Below are 23,625 nucleotides of genomic sequence, written 5' to 3'. Positions count from 1 at the left end.
ATTTTCACTAATTGCTCCAACTATCAAACCTTCTCTTTCTTGATCATTTTAATTTCTTCCTTTCCACTTTGTCCTGGACCTCGTGATTTTGAACACGCAAGGGGAACAACCCCAGGTTCTCATATCTATCATCATAACTGAATTATTTTGATGTGACAGTGTTTCTTTTTTCCTCAGGCTCCATTAATAACCCTGTCTGTTGTTTCACACTGATCACTATCTACTGCTGGAGCATTTGCCCACTCTCCACCAGTGCCTGCTTCTTGAGACTTCTAGATAATAAAGTGTGAAGCTGGATGAACACAGCAGGCCAAGCAGCATCTCAGGAGCACAAAAGCTGACGTTTCGGGCCTAGACCCTTCATCAGAGAGGGGATGGGGTGAGGGTTCCCGCCCCCACACCTCCTCCCTCACCCCCATCCCAGGCCCCAAGATGACTTTCCATATTAAGCAGAGGTTCACCTGCACATTTGCCAATGTGGTATACTGTATCCATTGTACCCGGTGTGGCTTCCTCTACATTGGGGAAACCAAGTGGAGGCTTGGGGACTGCTTTGCAGAACACCTCCGTTCGGTTCACAATAAACAACTGCACCTCCTAGTCGCGAACCATTTCAACTCCCCCTCCCATTCTTTAGATGACATGTCCATCATGGGCCTCCTGCAGTGCCACAATAATGCCACACGAAGGTTGCAGGAACAGCAACTCATATTCCGCTTGGGAACCCTGCAGCCCAATGGTATCAATGTGGACTTCACCAGCTTCAAAATCTCCCCTTCCCCCACTACATCCCAAAACCAAGATAATAAAATGTGAGGCTGGATGAACACAGCAGGCCAAGCAGCATCTCAGGAGCACAAAAGCTGACGTTTCGGGCCTAGACCCTTCATCAGAGAGGGGGATGGGGAGAGGGATCTGGAATAAATAGGGAGAGGGGGGGAGGCGGACCAAAGATGGAGAGTAAAGAAGATAGGTGGAGAGAGTATAGGTGGGGAGGTAGGGAGGGGATAGGTCAGTCCAGGGAAGACGGACAGGTCAAGGAGGTGGGATGAGGTTAGTAGGTAGATGGGGGTGCGGCTTGGGGTGGGAGGAAGGGATGGGTGAGAGGAAGAACATCCCAAAACCAGCCCAGTTCGTCCCATCCCCCCACTGCACCACACAACCAGCCCAGCTCATCCCCTCCCCCCACTGCATCCCAAAACCAGTCCAGCCTATCTCTGCCTCCCTAACCAGTTCTTCCTCTCACCCATCCCTTCCTCCCACCCCAAGCCGCACCTCCATTTCCTACCTACTAACCTCATCCCAGGTCCTTGACCTGTCCATCTTCCGTGGACTGACCTATCCCCTCCCTACTTCCCCACCTCTCCTCTCCTCTCCACCTATCTTCTTTTCTCTCCATCTTCGGTCCGCCTCCCCCTCTCTCCCTATTTATTCCAGAACCCTCACCCCATCCCCCTCTCTGATGAAGGGTCTAGGCCCGAAACGTCAGCTTTTGTGCTCCTGAGATGCTGCTTGGCCTGCTATGTTCATCCAGCTTCACACTTTATTATCTTGGATTCTCCAGCATCTGCAGATCCCATTATCTCTGATACTTGAGACTTCTGTTCACTTTCACCAAGTTCCAACAGAGCGGTTTCATGAGTTTTATTTTCTCTGTGTTCCTTCGCACTCCATCATTGACTGCTTTTCTAATCCTTTAACTCATTGATTTTTCACAAACGTCATGCTTCAATTATCAGATATGCCAGTTTGAAAACCTGTTAAATAGTTTAAAATGCTTAACAATTAGTACTGCAGATTTATGGCAGTCATGTACTCCTTAATTTATGACCTTGGTATCTGTAATAACAAATCAATTTGACATTGGACCTGTTTCTAATATTCAGCAGGCACAAATGCCTGCAAAAAAGAAACTCATCAGCTCATCACGAATAGGTTGACGAGTTTCAAACAAAAGCATTTCAAAGTCCTCAAATCTTCAGGATCGAGATACCAAGTTCCATTCTCCTGTCTATCCCTTTATTTCTAAAGGTGCTTCCATCTGCTATTTTCTTTCAAATTGTTTGGTCACAAATAATATTGCAGCTTGCTTCAGCAAATAGGTCAGACTGGATTGGACTTCAAATGAAAGTAATAACTTTCAAGCGGCTTCAAGTGGACAATCTAGAAGAAAATAAGCAGAAAATATAACTACACCAAGATAATAAAATGTGAGGCTGGATGAACACAGCAGGCCAAGCAGCATCTCAGGAGCACAAAAGCTGACGTTTCGGGCCTAGACCCTTCATCAGAGATGAAGACCTCTCTGATGAAGGGTCTAGGCCCGAAACGTCAGCTTTTGTGCTCCTGAGATGCTGCTTGGCCTGCTGTGTTCATCCAGCCTCACATTTTACTATCTTGGAATTCTCCAGCATCTGCAGTTCCCATTATCTCTGATAATATAACTACACCCTTTTTTTTGCCTTTTCACAAACATCATTTGGTCAGTAGGTTTCTGAGTTAATATGTGACAGTCTTAAAAGCCCTAGAGCTTCATGACTCCTACTCTCCAGCTATTAAGCACTCTGAACTTGTTGTTTAATCTGTTTCCTTTTAAAGATGAATGAAATACCTGGAAGGAAATAGCGCATGATGTGTAATTTATGTCAAATTGTGACAGATGAACTGATTCTACGTACCATGTAATGAGAAGAAATACCAATTTCCAAACCAAATTTCAAAGATTAAATCTGGTTGGGACTGTGCTGCAGTTTGATAGTGTGGTTATAAGTACAGCTTGCAGTGTGACAAATGCTGTCATTGGCTCATTTCTCATTTTAAAAGATGTTTGTTTCCACCCTGCACTAAGCCAATGTGACATATCCAATCCACGCAAATAGTCTTGTTAACTCCAAGCTAATTTTGGCATTTCCTAGGATGTCGGAGGCACAGTTTCATTGATGGCAGCAGTCCACCTTGCCATTTCCCTGATTTATCATTCTCCATGTATCATTGCAGGTCAGCATACAATTTAACTAGAGATAGTAGGAACTGCCAATGCTGGAGTCCGAAATAACAAGCTGTGGAGCTGGAGGAACACAACAGGCCAGGCAGCATCAGGAGAGCAGGAAAGCTGATGTTTCAGGTCTGGACCCTTCTTTTTAACTGAAGAAGGGTCCAGACGGATACGTCAGCTTTCCTGCTCCCCTGATGCTACCTGGCCTGCTGTATTCTTCCAGCTCCACGCTGAGTTATACAATTTGACCAGGCAGGAAAGCTTCACAACTGATACTGTTTTTCCCTACTTACATGCAAATACATCGATAGATACACAGACACATTAAATCTCACCTCAGTGCCCATCCAAATTCATGGGAGAATTAAGCATGCATCAGAGCTGCACATGGAAGCATTTTCACCCAATCTCTCCAAACATTTTGAGGATGTTATTGTTGCAATGACCTTTTTGTATTGTTGACACAGAGCAAACAACCAGACTTTATAGAATCATTCACAGAACACTACCTGTTGTTAAACTGCAGGAAAGGTAACCAAAGACAATTTTCTGCAGTTTTTACAGATCAAGCTGGCTGTTCAAAAGCTGTGCACAGCTTGGAAATGCAGTTTTGGTGGATGTAGTCTCACTGTTCTCATTTCAGGCCTAAGTTATTAAAAGTTCTCTATTTTTATAAATGCGTATATTAATCTTGCCTGTTAGTTCTGAAAATCTCATTCATTTCTAAGAATTTCAAGCCTTTGAGTAAATTTAAGGAGGAGATAGAAGATTTTTTAGTTAGTAATGGGTTGAAGGAGTAACAAAGGATTGGCAGGAAAGTAGAGCTGAGGCCAAGTTGAGATCAGCCATGATTGTTTTAAATGGTGAAACAGGCTCGAGGGGCTGAATGGCCTACTCCTGCTCCTAGTTTTTATATCCTTAATTCCAGAGCATAAATACACAGAGTTTAAGACATGGCTGCCAATTCAGTGGAATGTTTAAAGAAAGGAATGAGAGTAGAAAATGCTGGAGAAACTCAGCAGGTCTGGCACCAGCTACAGAGAGACAAAAACTCTGCAGTTCTGAAGAGGAGCCACATGGATTTGAGATGTTAACTCTGTTTCTCTCTCCACTGATGCTGCCCAGTTTCTCTAGCAATTTGTGTTTTTATTTCAGATCTCCAGCATCCACTGTAATTTTTTATTTGTTTAAATCTCAATTTGGCGAGAGGATGGAATGGGAAGAGCAGATGAATTTCCAAGGGTTGATGGAGGTCATAGAGGTTGAGAGATGGAGGGTTATGGAAGAATTTAAAGACAAGAATGAAATCTTAAAACTGAAATGTTGAGATTGGTGTTAGTTGAGAGTGAAATAGGCAGATCAATGTCATACCATGGGGTACATTCTTCTGTCTTGTTGATGGAAATTTCACACTGTTCAACATGACTTGTGGCCCCATTTATCAAACAAGATTACATAGTTCAAATCCTTTTTCTTAGCTAGTTGCAAGTAACTTTGAACAATCACAATGGGCACCATGCAACTTATAGTCAGTAGTAATTTAGAGCACTTACAGCTGGTAGCCTGGTGATAAATGTGTACAGTCAATATCTCATGTCTGTCTCTAATGCTTCACTATTTTCCTTGATCCCCATTTTTGTTCCACAAGTAGAGCAGGCTTTCACTTCAACAGCATTGTCATATAAAGCGACAAATCTGTGGCTTTCCTCACACGGAATGCTCTCCAGGCCACTATTATTTAAAAACCAAACTGTTGGAAGTCTTTCAGCTCTTGTTGCCTTGGCTATGTCAAAATTCCACCAATGATCTGATTTTTCCCATTTTTGCTGCTTTCCCCACAAACCCACCTCTCTTCAGATAATTATCCTTGTTTATTTGTGATGGCTAGGTTTAATTATTAGGTTTGGGCTCAGAATGTCTTAATTCTTGTCCCAAAATATGTTGCTGTATATAATGCCACTTAACACACCCATTCTCCCAGCCTTTTTAAGTATTGCATTGTATTCCTTTTTAAAGATTTGCTACACTTTTCTGTTTACTCTCATTGACAAAAATTGATATTGATCCTGTTACGTTTGTGCTTGAATTATTTTTATTTGCACTTATAACAAAGGTGGCTCCATTATTGATCCTGGGCAACCCATTACCCATCATCCTTTAAACCCTGCCACAGCTACATAAGCAGTCTGCTGTGTTAATTCTTTTTCTTATTTCACTTTGGGACATGAACATCGTTGGCTGGGCAAGAACTAACTGCCCATCCCACTTAGCCCCTTGAGAAAGTGGTGGTGAGCTGCCTTCTTGAACCACTGTAGTCCATGTGTTGTAGGTTGACCCACAATGCCATTGGACAGGGAATTCCAGGACTTTGTTCCAGGTGACAGCTTTTCAACTTTTTCTCATAAATGTTGACTATTTTATGTCATGAACCATAATGTCTCGATTCAATTTCTTGTGTAACAATTTTTCAAATGCTTTTAAGCTCCATGTAACTCAATCTGATCTAAATTCTAATGTAGAATGTGGATATTAATGCCACAGCAAACATTTGTTGCTCACCTCTAACTACCCTTGAATCAAGTGGTTTTCTGCCCATTTTGGGTGTGGAGTCACGTGTAGGCCAGATTTCCTTTCCGAAAGTACATTAATGAACCAGTTGGGTTTTGTGTAGTTGTCATTAGACTAAATTTTAATTTCAGATCTTCCTGAGCTCAAATTTCAGCAGAGCCCTAGTGGAATTCAAGCCATGTTCTTGGAACATTAACCTGGGGTTTTGGATTACCACATGACCACTCTGTCACTTTCGATCCTTTTTAAAGGGTCTGCAAACGTCTTTACTGAAACAAATAACTACAGGTGTTGGAAATCTGAACCAGAAACAGAAATTATGCAGAAAATTGTGATCAGAGATAATGGGAACTGCAGATGCTGGAGAATCCAAGATAACAAAGTGTGGAGCTGGATGAACACAGCTGGCTGTGTTCATCCAGCTTCACACTTTGTTATCTTGTGCAGAAAATCAGCAGGTCTTGCAGCATCTGTGAGTAAATGGAGGTATCATTTGGGTCCAGTAACGAGCCTTGCTCTGCAGAAGGGTCACTGGTTCTGAAATGTTAACGCTGCTTTCTCTATGTCCTCTACAGATGCTACCTGCTGCCATTTCTGTTCCTGTTGCAAATATCCTTCTCATACTCCATCCAATCCAGGAATTGCTATTCCCATGGAATGGAATAACATTCATTTACTTTTCAGTGTTATGGCTTGAGACTTCATCTTCCTCAGAGATGCAAGCTAATTAAATAACAGCAGAAAAGAAAAAAAACTATCAATTAATGACCTTTTATACATATTCCATGGAGCAATGACTCTTTATAATTTTAAAATGTTTAATTAAAAACTCATTATCAGTTTACTTAAAGGAGCTCTAAGAAAATTGAGGTTTTAATCACTTTTCTTCAGACTTATTAAGGAGAAAAAAGGAAGAGAATGAGAAAGGGAAAGTCAAATAGAGCTGACATTTAGCATGGAAGATAAGAGATAAAAGAAAATTGACAGTGTTTGTGAAGCAAATATAAAAGTATGAAAAGTTAACCCTTTGGAAACTGCAACTTTATTCATTTGGATGCTAATCTGACTCAGATATCATTTAAAAATCAGGACCAGTCTCTGATTTGACAACCACAGTGACAATAAGGATTCTTGTGGGACAATAGTGATGCATGTACCTCTGCTCCTCTGCTCTACTTCTGATCCTGAAGCATGTCATCATGCCTCCAAACAGGTTAGTTGGAAATCGTGATTAATTTGTATGGGGCTTGCCTGGCACAGCGATGGTTTCCTTACCTCTGAACCAGGAGGCCCAAGTTCAGATCTGATCTACTCCAGAGGTGTGTGATAACCTCTCTGAACAGATCAATTAGAAATATCACTCACTATGAGTGCAGCTTATCTTGTGATGTCAGATAAATCTTTCAGGATACTCACTGCATAATAATAACAGAAAAGGGACAAATGGGATTCTTGATCAGAGATAATGGGAACTACAGATGCTGGAAAATCCAAGATAACAAAGTGTGAAGCTGGATGAACACAGCAGGCCAAGCAGCATCTTAGCTCCTGAGATCCTGCTTGGCCTTCTGGGTTCATCCAGCTTCACACTTTGTTATCTCAAATAGGATTCTTGTGGGGCAGTGGTAGCATCTCTATCTTTGGTCTAAGAGGCCTGGCTCCACTTCCCACTTAGAGTCATAAAGATCTCCAGCACAGAAAAAGGCCCTTCAACTCATCATGTCTGCAACAATAATAAGCAACCACCTGATGAGTCTAATCCCATTTTCCAGCACTAGGCTCATAGCCTTGAATGACTTATGTTTAAATTAACATCTCTGAGCTGTTTGATTATAAAGTGGACAATGTTAAACGATTTTAGTTTGAATCAGCTGACACTCAAGTGCAGTAATGAGGGATAACTATTATTACAGAGAATGTCTTTTGAATGAGGTATCATTCAGAGACACCGGCTTCTCTCTCATTTAAACACAATAGATCCTCAGGCTGAATTTTGAAAAGGAGCAGTGGAGTTATTACTGGTGTCCTGACCAGTATTTATTCCACAGTCAAACTAAAGTCGTATCACATTGCTGTTGAGGGATCCCGCTGTACATAAATGATCTGACATAACAAAAGTGACTACATTTCGAATATACTTTATTTGCAGTAAAGTGTTTTGGAACATTGTGAAATGCACCTCGACGATGCAAATTTCTTTCTCCTGAGTCTCTTCATTCTACAGATATTCAAATTTGATTAGTTGATTACAAAAGGCCTTTAATTGCTGCAGAAATCTGAGCTTGTTTTTTCAGGCTTTTTACAGTAAAATTAAGATTGTGAATAGAACTGATTAAACTATTAAAGGGAGTATATGATTTCGATGGCAGCAAGCTGAAAGAGAATTTTTTTAACCCTTTAATCCCTGAACGACCAAATGAAACGGTGGTTTCTTTGTCTCAGCATTTATTCGTCTGAATCTTATAAAGATGGCGTAGGAATCCATGATTTTCAACAAAACAAAGGTCATGTACTATTTTTACAGATAACACATTTCCAATAAACAAACTTATACATTTACACAATAAAATGAAACAAAGAATTGTGGATTTTGGAAATCTGAAACAATAACAGAAATTGCTGGAGGAACTCTGGCAGCATCAGTGGAGGGAATAATAGAGTTAATGTTCCAAGTCCAAAGACCCTGCTTCAGAATAAACCCTATTTGGCTTCTGAAATAAGCATCACTGGACATGAAACATTAACTCTGCTTTGTCTCTTCACAACTGCTGCTTGACCTGTTGAGTTTCTTCAGCAATTTCCATTTTTGTTACACATTTACACACTCATATTTCTATCCAATAATGATCATTATTTTCTGCATTGCAAGATTTCTTTCAGTGGATTAAATTTAAGTGAGCATACTTAACTACATTATTCAATCATATTCAAATCTGTGCACACAGCTATGTTATCTAATCAAATCCTTACACGTTCACAAGTGTGTACTTTCTGATTATCAAAATTCGTCACTGTTTTTAAACACTTTCACAGACCATTAGACTTAGCACATTAATGGACTATTGGTCTTAGGTATACAATTAGCAACATTCATAAGACCATAAGATGTAGGAGCAGAATTTGAGAGAAACACAGTGGCTCAGTAGTCAGCACAGTTGCCTCACAGCACCAGAGACGTGGATTCAATTCCAGCCTCAGGTAGCTGTCTGCGTGGAGTCTGTGTCTTCTTGGGTTTCCTCTGTGTGCTCCGGTTTCCTCCCACAGTTTAAAGAGGTACAGGTTGAGTGCATCAGCCATAGGAAATGTGAGATTGCAGAGATGGGATGTGCCTGGGTCACTACACCCCCAATCAACTGAATGCTAACTTTTCTGTACTCTCAGGATTTTATAATATCTTCAGCCCATCGAGCCTGCTACACCATTTGATCATGGCTGATATGTTTCTCAACTCTATTCTCCTGCCTTCTCCCTGTAACCCTTACCAATCAAGAAAGTGTGTATCTCTGTCTCAAATACACTTAATGACTTAACGTCAAAGTCTTCTATGGCAATGAGTCTCAAAGATTAAAGATTATTTAAAATCGCAAGCTTTTGTAGCATTGTCCTTGTGTCAGTTGAAGTGAGGAGAACACGCACAGGCACAGAATTTATAATCAGAGAGATCAAAAGATCAGATAAATGGTGAGAGTGGAGTGTCTACAAGCTGAATAATAAGTCCCTGCAGGTGATCAAGTGTGTCAGATGGTGTGAGTAAAGTGTCAACAGCTCAATAACAAGTGATGGGATGAGCTAAAACCAATTAAATGAAGCAGAAGATAATTACAAAAAATTCAAAATAAGGTGTTGCTGGAGCCAAACCAAATGGCTGGAATAACGTGATAGATATAAGGGTTGCATGCTGTGAGTCTAACTAAAGTAATAAATAATCCAAAACTGTACAAACTAATTAAGGTGGAGAGATCATAACAAGTTATCAAGGTGATGGTGTCAAAACAGGTCAGTAAGGAAGATTTTACAGATACAGAGCAGTACGGTGGAAGTTATATCTCATGCAGTTGAGGACGTCTTCATGGGTATGGAACTTGGCTGCCTGCCTCTGCTCAGCGATTCTGCGTTATTGTGTATTTCTAAGTCTGCCTTGGAGGGCACTTACATGAAGATCGGAGGCTGAATGTCCCTGACTGCTGGGAGGGAACATCCCTGTCTGGCAATTGTTGTGCAGTGCCCATTCATCCGTTGCGGTGGCAACTGCATGGTCTTGCCAATATACCATGCATTGGTTGTATCTGTAAAATCTTCCTTACTGTCCTGTTTTCACACCATCAGCTTGATAACTTGTTATGAGCTCTTTACCTTAACTAGTTTGTACAGTTTAGAATTATTTGTTAGTTTGGTTAGACCCTCAGTATGCAACTCTTATATCTATCATGCTATTCCAACCATTTGGTTTGTCTCCAGCAACACCTTCTTTTTAATTTTTTGCAATTATCTCTTGCGTAATTAAGTGAATTGTAGCTCATCCCTTCACTTGTTATTCCGCTGTTAGCACTTTACTCATATCTTCTGACACTCTTGATCCTATCTGCAGAGACTTATTATTTGTCCTGTTGACACTCCACTCACACCATTTGTGCGATCTCAAGATCTCCCTGATTATAAACTCTGTGCCAGTGTGTCTTCTCCTCACTTCACCTGATGAAAGAGCAGTGCTACCAAAGCTTGTGATTTCAAATAAGCCTGTTGGAGTATAACCTGGTGCCTGTGACTTCTGACCTGTAGATTGAGTAATCGATGAGATGGGAATCAAGAGAGAAAAGTTCTGCACGCTTAGGTTGGAATTCCAGCAACAACATGTTTTGGCCAGACTCATTGTTTGCAGCTAATGGACCGTGGAGTGCCTAAGAAAAGCCACTGATGTGAAACGTTAACTCTGTTTTTGCCTCCACCTATGCTTCCAGACCTGCTGAGTATCCTCTTTTTGTTCATATTCTAGACATGCAGCATCTGTAGTATTTCTGATTTTTTTTTATCCTGTCTACCTAACCTTTTCTTAAATGTTGACATTTCATAGTCGCTGAGCCATCTCGGTAAAGGAGTTTGCTTCTCTTCCCTGTCCTAAATCTTTTACTTTTCATCTTATATTTGTGTCCCAGGCCAGAATTGTTCTAAATCATAGAGATATTATGATGCAGACAGAGAGCATTCTATCCATCCTGTCTATACTGGCTGTCAGTGCATTTTAATTTGGTGCCAATCTATGTTAGCCACTGAATACAAGCTGTTCCATCCATTCCATCCCAACACATTATAATTACAAGTAATTCTATCATTACCCCATAGTTTCCAACACTAGTAAAACATAATGGTTTCCAGTCTACCTACCTAGCAGGCACCATTCTGCTACCTGCACCGAATTCACCAAAGTCCCAGAGAATTATAGCGCTGTTTTTTTCTTATACAGAAAGGAAGATAACTGATGGCAGTTTACCTGTGGATCAGCAAACCTCAGGTGACAGGAATGGTTAGAAGGACAATCTTTCATGGTAATGGGAATTGAACCCATGCTGTTAGTATAACTCTGCACTGCAAACCAACTGCCCAACTAAATGAGCAAACTGACCCCCAAATCTACACGCTACTCATTATACAGTTATAGAGTGAAACAGCACAGAACCAGGCCCTTCAGTCCAACCAGTCTGTGCTGACCATAATCCCAAACTAACCTAGTTCAAATTGTCTGCACTTGGCCCATATCCCTCCAAACATTTCCTATTCATGTATTTATCCAAATGTTTTTAAATGTTGAAACTGTACCTCCATCCACCACTTCCTCTGGAAGTTCATTCCACACACGAACTACTCTTTGTGTTAAAAAAAAAGCCTCTCATGTCTTTTTTAAATCTCTCACCTCTCACCTTAAAATATGCCCCCAGTCTTGAAATCCCCAACCCTAGGAAAAGGATACCGGCCGTTCACCTTATCTATATCCCTTATGATTTTATAAACCTCTATAATGCCACCTTTCAAACTCCTACACTTCAGCAAAAAAAGCCCCAGTCTACACAACTTCTTCTTACAACTCAAACCCTCTATTCCTAGCAACATCCTGGTAAACCTTTCTGAACCCTCTCCAGTTAATAATATCGTTCCTACTGAGGGTAACCAGAACCTTACAGAGTACTCCAGAAGAGGTCTCATCTACTTCACTTGCAACTTCAACATGACATCCAAACTTCTATTCTCAAAGGTCTGAGCGATGAAGGCAAGCGTGCTAAATGCCTTCTTAACCCCGCTGTCTACCTATGAGGCAAACTTCAAAGAATTGTGTGCACAAACTAATAGGCCTCTCTGTTCTACATTAACTCCACGCAGGCAATGCTCCATTTAGTCCTCAGTGATTTTTATTCTAAGGAATGTTCTTTGTAGATTAATCGTTGTGTCTTGCCTTCAATGTTCTATCCCAGACACCAGAAACTCCAGACCTCCAAAAACGTGTTTTAGGATCCGTGCCACTTGAATTGTTTTTAGTCCTGTTTCGCCACACCGCAGCATCACATCTACCGGCATTGAGCTTCATATGACAAAACAACACGATTTTAAAATACACATCCTTGTTTTCTAATTCCTCCACAATCTAGACTCTCCCTGACTCTGTAATACCCCCAGCCTTACAAATGGACTGACAGATTCTGCCCCTTGAAACTTGGTGATATTTTGCAAACTATCACAAAGCCCTTAGTTGCAGAGGCTCTCAGTTTCAAGATCTCCTCCCCAAACATCCTTTAAGACATTCCTCAAAGCCTGTGCTTTCAATGGTATTTTTATATCTCAGTTAACAGACTGGGTTCAAGTTACTCTTCAGTATTAAACTCCAAAAGGCAAGGCTTTTACTCAGGTGTAGTATCGACAGAGTGCTCCATTGTGTTCAAGGTGCTGTCTCAAATGGCATTAATTTTCCCCATTTCAGAAAAAAACAAGTGTATAAATAAAATATACATCTCCAAAAGAATGAGCCAGACTTTTCACAGAGTCCCAATCTCTTGCAGGGATGCAAAGCCATACTTCTGTTCTGATAGCGTCCTGAAAAAGGGTCACTGGACCTGAAACGTTAACTCTGACTCTTCTCCACAGATGTGGCCAGACCTGCTGAGCTTTTCCAGCAATTTCTGCTTTTGCTACTGTTCTGACAGCTCCTTTGTTACACAGAGCTATCAGAGAAAGGCAAACCACACCCCTGTTTGCAACAAAAGCAGGAACTCCTGGCGAAACTCAGCAGATCTGGCAGCATCTGAGGGAATAAAGCAGAGTTAACGTTTCGAGCCCACTGGCTGTTCATCAGAACAGATAACTCTGCTTTCTTCCAACAGATGCTGCCAGACCTGTCAAGTTTCTCCAGCAATTCATGTTTTTATTTCAGATCTCCAGTGTCCATAGTTCTTTGTTTTATGGTACCCTTTCACAACAGCCAGCTGCTCTATTCTTCAATGTGAAGGTTGGCTCATTCAATCTGACAGCTGCTGTCAAAACATCAGCACCATGGTAAGTTAGGGTGCTGGGAAGGAGGGGTTACCATTGGTTAGGAGAGGTAGGGTGCCAGGTAAGTAGGGTGCCAGGTGGGTTGAGTTCAGAGTGCCAGGATCCAGTTTGCTGCGGAAAGGGGAGATTGCCAAGTGAGTAGAACGCTTGAGTGTAAACTGGCACACTTCCTTTGGTGTGTCCAAGTCTGCAAAAATCAATTGAAATGGCCAGCAGCAGCTTCAAGAAACAAATTTGTCAGATTTTTCTTTGTGACTCATCACATCAGAGTTAGTTGCGTTGGAGTGTGTTATTTCTCTGCAGAGATGAACACTGAAGGGAAAGCTAGGTTTCCTTCCTTGATTTCTTTAAGCTGTCAAACAAAGTCATTTTATTACACTTTCCCCACTACTTGCTAAAAGCAGTAGTCAAGTAATTCTGCAAGAACTGTCAAAGCCATAACCAGGAACACTGGAAAGTGCCTCCTGGGGCTTATCTTGCATGTGTAAGATTTATGATACGAGATATACAGTGAAGTGCTGATGGTTTGCAAATCTAAGCCCCAGAGGCTAAGTTTTACTTTTCATTCTGAAAGCTGTCAATAAAAGAAATTTAAAAGCAAGGTGATTATTCACTCCAAGTGTATGTGAACTACTATTTGAAAACCACTGACATTTCAAACCATGGGCCAATCCCTTAATTAAATCCTCCTTTAATATTAAGTTCTGATGATGAAGTAGTAAAAGAAAATATGGATATGCAAAGGAAGATCACTCGAGCTGTCTCCACCAATTGTCTGTTGTAATATTGAATAAATCTATTGTGAATATTATTAGGATAAATTGTTCTTCCTACATGACTGTTCAACAGTTAAGCAGGTCATGTTACCCTGAAGCTAAAGCTTGGAAAAATGAATATTTCAGTGTTGCATTTGTCCTTTTACTGGTGGAATATTCAATTGGTAGTCAAATATGAGATAGATGGCTGAATCCAGTGCAGTTCCTCACCAGCATTCACATACACACACATTCAGAATTAGTTGATCCCAGTCTGAAGAGAAATGCTGATTGATTTCCAAGCTCCCTGGCTCAGTCTTGCTCCTGTCACTGTGGTTAAAGTTGGAATTGTTTTAACAGAATGGGTTGCCATGGGTGGCCATTTGTATGTTCTGTAGATCTCTATCACTGTAACAGGAGCTGAAGCAGGAATTCTCTTTTACTCTGATTCAGCACTGGGCAGGCACTTACCATCAGGAATGAACTACAGCTGATTTGGATCTGCCAGTGAAGGTGGTGATGGTGTAGTAACAGAAAGATGCATCATCTCTACTTCCCTGAAACTCTTACTTTGTGTAATTTCTATTTTTAACCATTTTCTTAAAGAAATTAACACTATGGCGATTCCTTGCCTAAGAATGCATGTTTTAAAAAGAATGTGATTTTTCAAAGGGGCCTTTAGATCCCTGCACCATTTGGGAACCCAGTAATCTATTTGGAAGTCAGTATGAAACATTTCTATGCATGGAAATTTAGATATTCCATTCAGAAAGTGTACCATGTCAGAAACGTATAGCTGTGCAGTGCTCCATCATGCAGGCATAATCCTTACAGTGTCTAGAGAACAGATTTGCAGAGTTACTTAACAGAATAAAACAAGAACTGTGGATAAACGGAAAGCTGGATGAACACAGCAGGCCAAGCAGTATCTGGAGGAAAAGAGCAGTCAAAGTTTTGGGCTTTGCTCTCCTGAAGAAGGGTAATACCCAAAATGTTGACTGCTCCTTTCCTCCAGATGCTGCCTGGCCTGCTGTGCTCTTCAAGCCTCCTGTTTGTCTACCTTCCAGCATCTGCAGTTTTTTTTAACTCTAACAAAGAACTGTAGATGCTGGAAATCTGAAACTAAAACAATAAAAAGCGTGTACTGCATTCACTGCTTCTAAAGTGGTTTTGTCTATATTGGGAGACAAAAAGTAGACTGCACAATGGCTTTGCAGAATACCTATACTCACTTCAGCACTCCACTGCATTGCCTGGCCAATATCTCTGTCTCGGGCTCACTGCAGAGCTCCAGCAAAGCTCAGCTCAAGCTGCAAGAAAAACGTTTTCTACTTGGAGACCCTACATCCTTCTGGACTCAATATTGTGTTCAACAGTTTTAGGACCTCTTCTTCCTTGTCCTTTAACATGTTCAGGCCTGCCATCTCTTTTTTCTTCATTAGAACTTCCCTTCTTTTTGACTTAAGAGATCTCCAGATGCTTTCACTTTCTCCTCCCTTACCTACTGAAGTTTTTACAATCAGTTTGTATGTTCCCCACAAGCTTACTCTCATACTCTAGTTTCCCTTTTTTATTCCTATATTCCTTAATCCATGTCCTTTATCATAGATAGTTCATGCCTTATACCATTGTGATTTCCTTTATTTAGATTCAGGACCCAAGTCTCAGAACCAACTACATCACTCTCCATCTTTGTGAAAAATTGTCTCATATTGTGCATATTTGGACACAGTTGACAATCCCATCCTCTTGCAATGCCTCTCCTTCTTTGTCCAACTGGATAGAAATTTTTTAGCTTGAGTCCATTCTTTTCTTTCTAGCCAGAGCCAGAGAATGACCAACACTGGCTTCTCTGCCTGCTCTTGCTTTGTTACCTCCAAAACACCATATGAAGCAATGGCTGGTCTCCTCTATTTCTTACCAGCACCCTGTCCCTCAACAATTTCATCTGAAAGCATAGCATCTGGCCTCATGTGGGTTCTGATGACACTAAGCTCTATCTCATCAGACCCCAGCTGCCTCCCATTTGCTACACTGCTTGTTCGACATTTCATAGCAAATGAAAATATATTTTGTTCAACCAAATATTGGGAAGACTGAAGCCAGATACAGAGATTAATCAGGAAATCCAATAGAATGTATGCTTTATTATGAGGAGTGAATGCAAGGATAGGAATATTATTCTTAAGTTATACTCCAAAAGTCATACTTTTGGAGTACTGTGTACAGTACCATATTTACAGAAGGATGTTAATTCATTGGAAGCAGTCCAGAGAAGATTTAATAGACTAATTCATGTAATAGGAGAATTGCCTCATGAGGAAAAGCTAGAAATGCTGAGCCTGTACCCTCTGGAGTTTAGAAAAGTTACAGTGACTTAATTGAAACTGTCAAGATCCTGAGGGTCTTGACTGAGTGGATGTGGAGAGAATGTCTATCCTTGTGGGAGAATCTAGAACTGGGAATTATTGTTTAACACAAGGGGTAGCGCATTTAAAACAGAAATGAGGAAGCATCCTTTTCTCTCAGGGCATTGTGAGTCTTTGGAATTCCCTTCCTCAAAAGGCATTGGATACAGAATCGTTAAAGTTTTTTGAAGGAAGAAGTAGATAGATTCTTGATGACCAAGGGCATGTAAGATTATCAGGGATATAGAGGAATATAGGGCTGAGGCTAGAGTCAGATCTGCCAAGAGCATATTGAATGGCAGGGCAGGCTCAGAAGGCTGAGTACAAACTGTTGCTCCTCGTTTGAATGATTATAAACTCATATGGTTCCCTACTGCAAACCTTGTTCATTCCACATTATTTCTATCCCTTGTGACTGTTTCAAACCAAGTGAAACCAGCTCAGTTTCATGTTTGATACCAAGATGGCTTTCCTGTCACAAATGTGTGCTATTGACAGGAATGCCGATTTCTAGCGTTGACATTGTCAATTTCATTTTTTTGTCCACTCAGCTGCCTCTAAACTGGATTATTCCAGTGCTCCCCTTGCCTGGTCTCATATTTTCTCTCCTGCATTAACCTCTTCTCACCTAACACTCACAACACCCCATTGTTTGCTGGTCTTTACAAACTCCCCTTTCTGGCAATGCATGAATTTCAAGATCACCTCATCCATCCCCAAATATGGAGCCTTCTTCCGACTGACAATTCAAGGCTATTTGCCTGTTCTTTAATTTAATCTCTCACCTTTGGTGACTGTGCCTTAAACTCTGCAGTTCACTTTCCAAATATCCCCTGTTTTAGATATTTTCCTAATCAACCTACTCAGAAATTTTATGATGTGCCTATAGAGTAGATGGGACGCGAGTCCATGCCTCCTGATTTCTTTCAAAAACTTCTCTTTCTATAGCTCAGTGAAAAATGACAGACAGAAAAATGAATTGGCATAACTCCTACTGAGCTATAGTTCATTTTACTACACAAAGGGTGCCATACAAGGAGTTTTCATTTTTATTTGCTGTTGGATGTATTTTTATTACCTTGTATGTACTCTTACAGAATACATTTCATGACATAGAGTTGTCCAATTGTTGCCGCTGCAGCGGGAGTCTCCGCGTGAAGGACCTGTGAGGATTGATCTTCCTTTCAAAATGTGTGCAATGTTGTCTTCCACAGAACAGAGTGAGAGTGGATCATTTGATCATTTCCTAAGGGAATCCATCTAGGCGCCCAGTACTTCAGCCTTTGGTGTTACTTTGTGAATTGTGTTGTTGTTTCATGTAACATGATGAGTCCTTGAGGTGATCTTTCTTCTGACAGGTAGCTTCCCATGGGGACTCCAGTAATGCAGTGATAATGCCCCTGGCTCTGAGCCAGGAGGACTGGATTCAAGCCCCACCTGCTGCAGAGGTGTGTCATAACATCCCTGAATAGGTTGGGTGCAAATATGTACTCGTATCTCTCTGATTCATCTTACAAGAATTCATATGAAGCTCTGTATTTGGACTGTTTCTAGTCGTAATTGCTTCATCCTGATATGGCTCACACGAGCTATAATTGCAGTTTAAACAGTGATGAATGTCTTTCAGTAAACAACGACTATGTAACCACATTTCCCTTTAGCATATTCCTCATGTCACTTCTAAATCGAAGAAAACTGAATAAAGATAAAGGCCCCACTCAGGTAGTTGTTGCCTTAAGAAATAGTGATAAATTATTCCCTTCACCAGAAACAGAAGCATTGATTTTCCTGTGTGCAAGCAATGGCTTGTGATAGTCTGTGCTGAGAGATATAGGAGATGAGCACAAATGGGGCTGTCAGATAAGTAGACAAAGATATCCTCACTTTATTTATTTCACCTGTTTTCATTCCTTCTTTCCTAGGTCTGTGATGGATTTGGACAAGGACCCGGACCTTGTGCACATTGAAGCAAGGAACACAGCTGGATGTGAGTTTTTTTCATCAAACAGTGAATAAAGGCGCAACAGGTTATAATGCATAGCTAGCGACGTACCTCAGCCTCTCAAGTAGCCATTGTGATTTCCAGGAATCAGCAGGCCACAGCCAGACTCCTTCGGTTTCCAATACAACTGCAGCGCCGAAAAATTACTAGCAATTGATCTTTGAACCTTGCAAACAGTGACCCTGCAGGATTGGTTGCATTGCATAGCCCTGTCTTTCACTATTTGGTGTTGTGTGTTGGATATTTTCTCTTTGGAGCAAGAGTCCTAATGGTTGCCATTTCTGGAAACAAAATCCAGGATTTTTATGGAGCACCACATTCAATTAGATTTTTCATTACCAGAAGATGCAATGAACTTCCACCTTTAAACATTATCAGTCAGGCATTAATGTGACAAGCTTTAAAAGTGTCTTTTTTAAAACACACTTTCTGACAGACATTATTTATATATGTTCCATGTACTTTGCAGGTATATGTTTTATCAACTCTTGTAGAAAATGGGACTATTCTAGAATCTCTGACCCCTGCTCAAGGATATGGGAAGTTGTTTTGTCACGCATTGCCAAAGAGGTTGTAACAATGGAAGGGCTCAATTGTAAAGGTTAACTTTTCTTCTCTCCTTACTATGCTGGTATAATACAATGAGAAGGATTAATTAATAATCCTACAGTGAAGGGACTCCTAGATAGCAGTGAACATAATATGATTGTATTTTACATTGAGTGAAGAAAACAAAATTGATAAAAGATAAGATTGATTGACAAGATAAAATCTAAATAAGGTCAACAATGAGGACGCAAAAGCGGAGCTAGATAAAATGAATAGATTAAAGAACAGATCTACACAGATGCAGAAGCAAACCGTTAAGGCCATATTAAGAATATGTAGACTAGATACATTCCAACAAGTTCAAAAGATACTGCACTTAACCAGAAACTTTAAAGATAGTGTCAAGGTTAAAGAAAGGAACATGTGATTGTGCTCAACCAGATGGCAGGTCTGATGATTAGACAAAGCAGCAAGGAATGACTAGAACATTAATAAGGAAGAAAACATTAAAGTACAAGAGAAAGCATGCTAAAAATATAAAACCAGACAGAAAAAAATCTAGAAATATTTAAAAGAAAAAAGATTTTAAAAAGTAATAGTTGGTCTGATAGAAAGGGGCTTGAAAATTTAACAATGAAATGTAAGGAAAAGGCAGATGAATTGAAGAGGTATTTTGCATGATTCCTCATTATGGAAGGCACAAGTAACATTCCTGAAGCAGCTTTAATTCAGGAGATGGTAGAGAAGGAGGAACTCAGGAAAATTATGATCACCAAAGAAATGATACTGAATTAACTGTTGGAATTGTGAGCTGATAAGTGTCTGAGTACAAATGAATTTCATCCTAGGGCCTTAAATACATGGCTGGTCAGATAGTTTAAGCATTTGTTGCGACAAATTAGTAATGTCACTGAACTGGCAAACAAATGGCCTTTCTGTGGTTGAGTGGACAGGTGCCATATGGCCTCCTTCTGTAATAGTTCAGTGACAGTAATCCATAATCCAGCCAAATGATCAAAGAGTGCAGTTCTGTATGACGGTCACTACTGAGAGAGTACCACAACATCTGAGGGTCACTACTGAGGGAGCACCGCACTGCCGGAGAGTCAGTGCTGAGGGACCACTGCACTGTCGGAGGGTCAGTGTTGAGAGAGTGTCTCACTGACGGAGGGTCAGCACTTAGTGGGTGGGCACTGTAAGACGTTCAGTACTGAAGGACTGCTGCACTGTCAAAGGGTCAGTGCTGTGGGTGTGCTGCACTCTTAGAGTTGCTGCCCTTTGGATGAGATGTGAAAATGAGATTCCAGCTCACTTTTTCTTGCAATGGGACTTTCATGTCCACTAGAGTCATGAAGGTACAGAAACAGACTATTTGGCCTAACTTGTGCATGTCGACCAGTTATCCTAAATAAATCTAGGCCCATTTGCCAGCATATGGCCCTTATTGCTCTAAACCCCTCCTATTCATAAACACATATAGATGCCTTTTAAATGTTGTAATTGTACCAGCCTCCACCAATTCCTCTGGCAGCTTGTTCCGTGCATGCACTACCCTCTGCATGAAAATGTTGCCTCTTAGGTCCCTTTTAAATCTTTCCCCTCTCGCCTTAAACCTATGCCCTCTAGTTTTGGACTCCCCCACCCCAGGGAAAAGACACTGGCAATTTACTAAGGAACTTCAAGGAAAAAAAAACTGGCAAGTTATGGTAATTGATTATCCCTCAATCAGCATGCTTAAAAATGAATGATACGGTCATTATCACATTACAATTTGAGGGATTTTGTTGCTGTGCTGACTATATTGGAACATTGGCGACACTGAAATAATTTCCATCTACTTTGAGACATTCTGAGTTTATAAAACATGTTACATAAATGAAAATCTTTTCTTCCTGACCTAAACGCTTCATAATTCTGTGCCGAGACATGAGGTGATCAAATCTATTTCATCAGTATCCTCAAATTATCACTGTCTTAATTATGTACTACCCTAAAACATGATTTCCTTTGTTTCACTTCCTTGGTATGGAATATTAATTAAATATCTTTATCTGTTTGTTTAACATAGCACTGCAAAATCAGTACAAATATTCAGTAACTCCTTCTAGTTTGCAATGAACCAACTACACCTATTCACTCTGATAAGACAAAACCAGTTATTGGTGAGCTGCAGGACTCAAAAGGGTTTATTTCATTCTGCTGAAATTGTTTGGTGGTCCCATTCCCCACCATTACAATAGTTCAGTTGCACCTTGCCTTGTAACAGAAGGCATTTCATGCAGCCTCCCAAAATACAACTTAGCTAAATTTAAATAGCCTTGACTCTCAGGAAATATAGGTGCAAGAGGTTTATTGCTCAGTTTGATATCTGCTATTAATGAGTGAATAAAAATTGTAAATAATTCAATTTGATGAATTAGCAGCAAATATTGTAATGTAGTAAAATAGGGAGTTGATTGCATTCTTTCAGGAAACATCTCTGTAAAGAATTACTGAATGATACATTTTACATCAATATATAAATACATGGTGCAATGTATCAATGTCTGTCTTCCAATGATTTTTATACAATAAATGTGTGGGTTAGCCAAGTCTAACCAAATAAGGTTAATCTTCCTTCCTGTGGTGTATGCATTGGCCTCGATACCGTTCAGTAGCACAGATGAAGAACTGAAAACACAATTCAAAGAAATTTGTTGCATTTTAGAGATTGAACTGCTTTTTCAGAGGCCATTATTTATGGAGGGACAGATTCATGCAGATTACATAGTCTCACAAAGTAAAATGACTGTAGCTCTGGGAAACACAGGCTTCATGAAATACAGTTTTGAGCCAGATGCAATGGCACAGATTTTATGAATGCAATTCCTAGTTACAAGAAAAAAGATTATTCAACTATTAGGCCAGTTCTGTTCAGATTCGGTGTTTTATTGCTTCGTCATGGACTTCCCAAACAACTTGCTGATCCCCTAAAATTAAGGAGCATTTGAAACTTTTAACGTATTTATAAGCATCAATAAACTACTTCCTTATCCATAGATGTTCATCTATTTAAATTTTCCTGGCTGTCAATTGAAACCAAAACTGTCTTTTCATGGGGTTTCAGTTCCATGTGCTGATTAACTCCAAGCAAATGTTTCTCCAATAACAATTCTTACTGAAGTTGTAATATTTACATTTGTGGCCTAGATCTAAAGTTTATCATCCAAATAAAGTAAAGTAAGAGAAAATGCTGGAGAAACTCAGCAGATCTGACAGCATTTGTGGAGTGGGAACATCGATCTAATGTTTTGAGCCCAGTGACCTTACACCAGAAGTGAAAGCAGCTGGGTAACCGTGATATTACAGCGGGAGAGGGGAGCGGTGAGGGGGCAAGGAGTGAGGCAAATAGATGAAGACAGTACACAGAGCGACAGAGGAAAGCGAAAGAGTCAAAGGGATTGCTGATAGTAAGACCAGAAAGAAGTAAATGTGGAATGGGAGCAAACAGGAAGTAAGAATATTTGAAAATGGACTGGTTGTGTTGGGAACAACAGAACAGGTCTGAAGTCCAGGGGGAGGTGAACAAACATGGAGGAGGGTGTTCGCATTGGAGGGATTCTATCACTATGTGTGTTATCACTATGTGTATTTAATTTTGGAATGGAGACTAACGAATCCAACGCAGAATTCAGGAGAAATAACCTTTCACAGTCTGGTGAGAATGTGACACTTGTTACTGCAGCAACAATTTGAAGTGAATAGTGTAGACACATTCAAGGGGATATTAGATTAAAATAGGAGGGAAAAAGGAATGAAAAGTTATGTTAATTAAATTAAATGAAGTTGGCTTGGAGGAGATTTATTTTGACTGTAAGCATCAACATGGATCTGCTAGGTCAAATGGCTTTTCTCAGTGATATATATTCTGCATCTTAAGGGATTTAGGAGACAACAGTAGAATGATTGTGTGCCTGACTGCAAAGGATTTAACAGCAATCCTTGATCAGTCACCGAACATACCTCTTTGGTGTGAGGCAATTCTCAAAGCAAAGTGGACGCTGAGATGAATCTGCGAGACATTGTGTTACGAGGTATAATTGGTACAAATCACTGCTGAAACACTATAATGGATTCAGAGATGAATGAGGAGGAAAATTCTAAGCATTAGGTGAATTAAGTTGTAAGTTGTGGTTAAACTTAATTTAACCAGACAATGAACTTAAATTCACTGGAAAATAATGAAATATGTGGAGAGGTTGAAGGAGAAAAGCTATTTAACTTGCTACCAATTGCCTCCTGTTCACAATGGCGATATGTAATCCTTTTAAACATGATGGTTTATGTGTTGAAAACAAGAAATGCTGGAGATCACAGTGGGTCAGGCAGCATCCATGGAGAGACAGCAAGCCTACTTTTCAAGTCTGGATGATTTGTCATCAGAGCTGACATGGTGTGGAGGGGGCAACATTTATGATATAGTGGGGTGTGGTGGAGAGAGATTGATGACATGGTGACACTGAATGTAACAATTAAGGCTAAAAGAAAGAGAAGAAATGAGGCTTGGTTCACAATTTGATGGTGTTGAATTCAATATTAAGGCCAGAAGGCTGTAAAGTGCCTAGTCTGAAGATGAGATGTTGTTCCTCCAGTTAGTGCTCTGCTTTGCTGCAACATTGCAGCCTGCTGAGGATAGACATGTGAGTATGTGAGCAGGACACTGTGTTAAAATGACCTGCTACAGGAAGATCAGGGTCCTGCTTGCTCACAGACCAGAAGTATTCTGCAAAGCGGTTACCCAGCCTGTGTTTGGTTACTCCAATGTAGAGTAGG

At 40.4% G+C, this 23,625-nt stretch overlaps 1 protein-coding gene across 2 annotated transcripts in view; it reads left to right on the top strand.

The window, feature by feature from the left end:
- LOC125462076 (VPS10 domain-containing receptor SorCS1-like) overlaps positions 1-23,625 on the top strand; it is a 1,248,383-nt gene that overhangs the window by 896,980 nt on the left and 327,778 nt on the right. For both annotated transcript variants that reach the window (XM_059652946.1, XM_048551586.2), the window contains exon 6: positions 18,185-18,249. In XM_059652946.1, coding sequence (XP_059508929.1) covers positions 18,185-18,249 — 65 coding nt within the window. The remainder of the gene's footprint in view (positions 1-18,184; positions 18,250-23,625) is intronic.

Source organism: Stegostoma tigrinum, chromosome 20 (assembly GCF_030684315.1).
Source record: "Stegostoma tigrinum isolate sSteTig4 chromosome 20, sSteTig4.hap1, whole genome shotgun sequence".
Classification (NCBI taxonomy): Eukaryota; Metazoa; Chordata; class Chondrichthyes; order Orectolobiformes; family Stegostomatidae; genus Stegostoma; species Stegostoma tigrinum.
The sequence above is the reverse complement of the archived record's forward strand: the minus strand, read 5'-3'. Positions and strand labels throughout refer to the sequence as shown.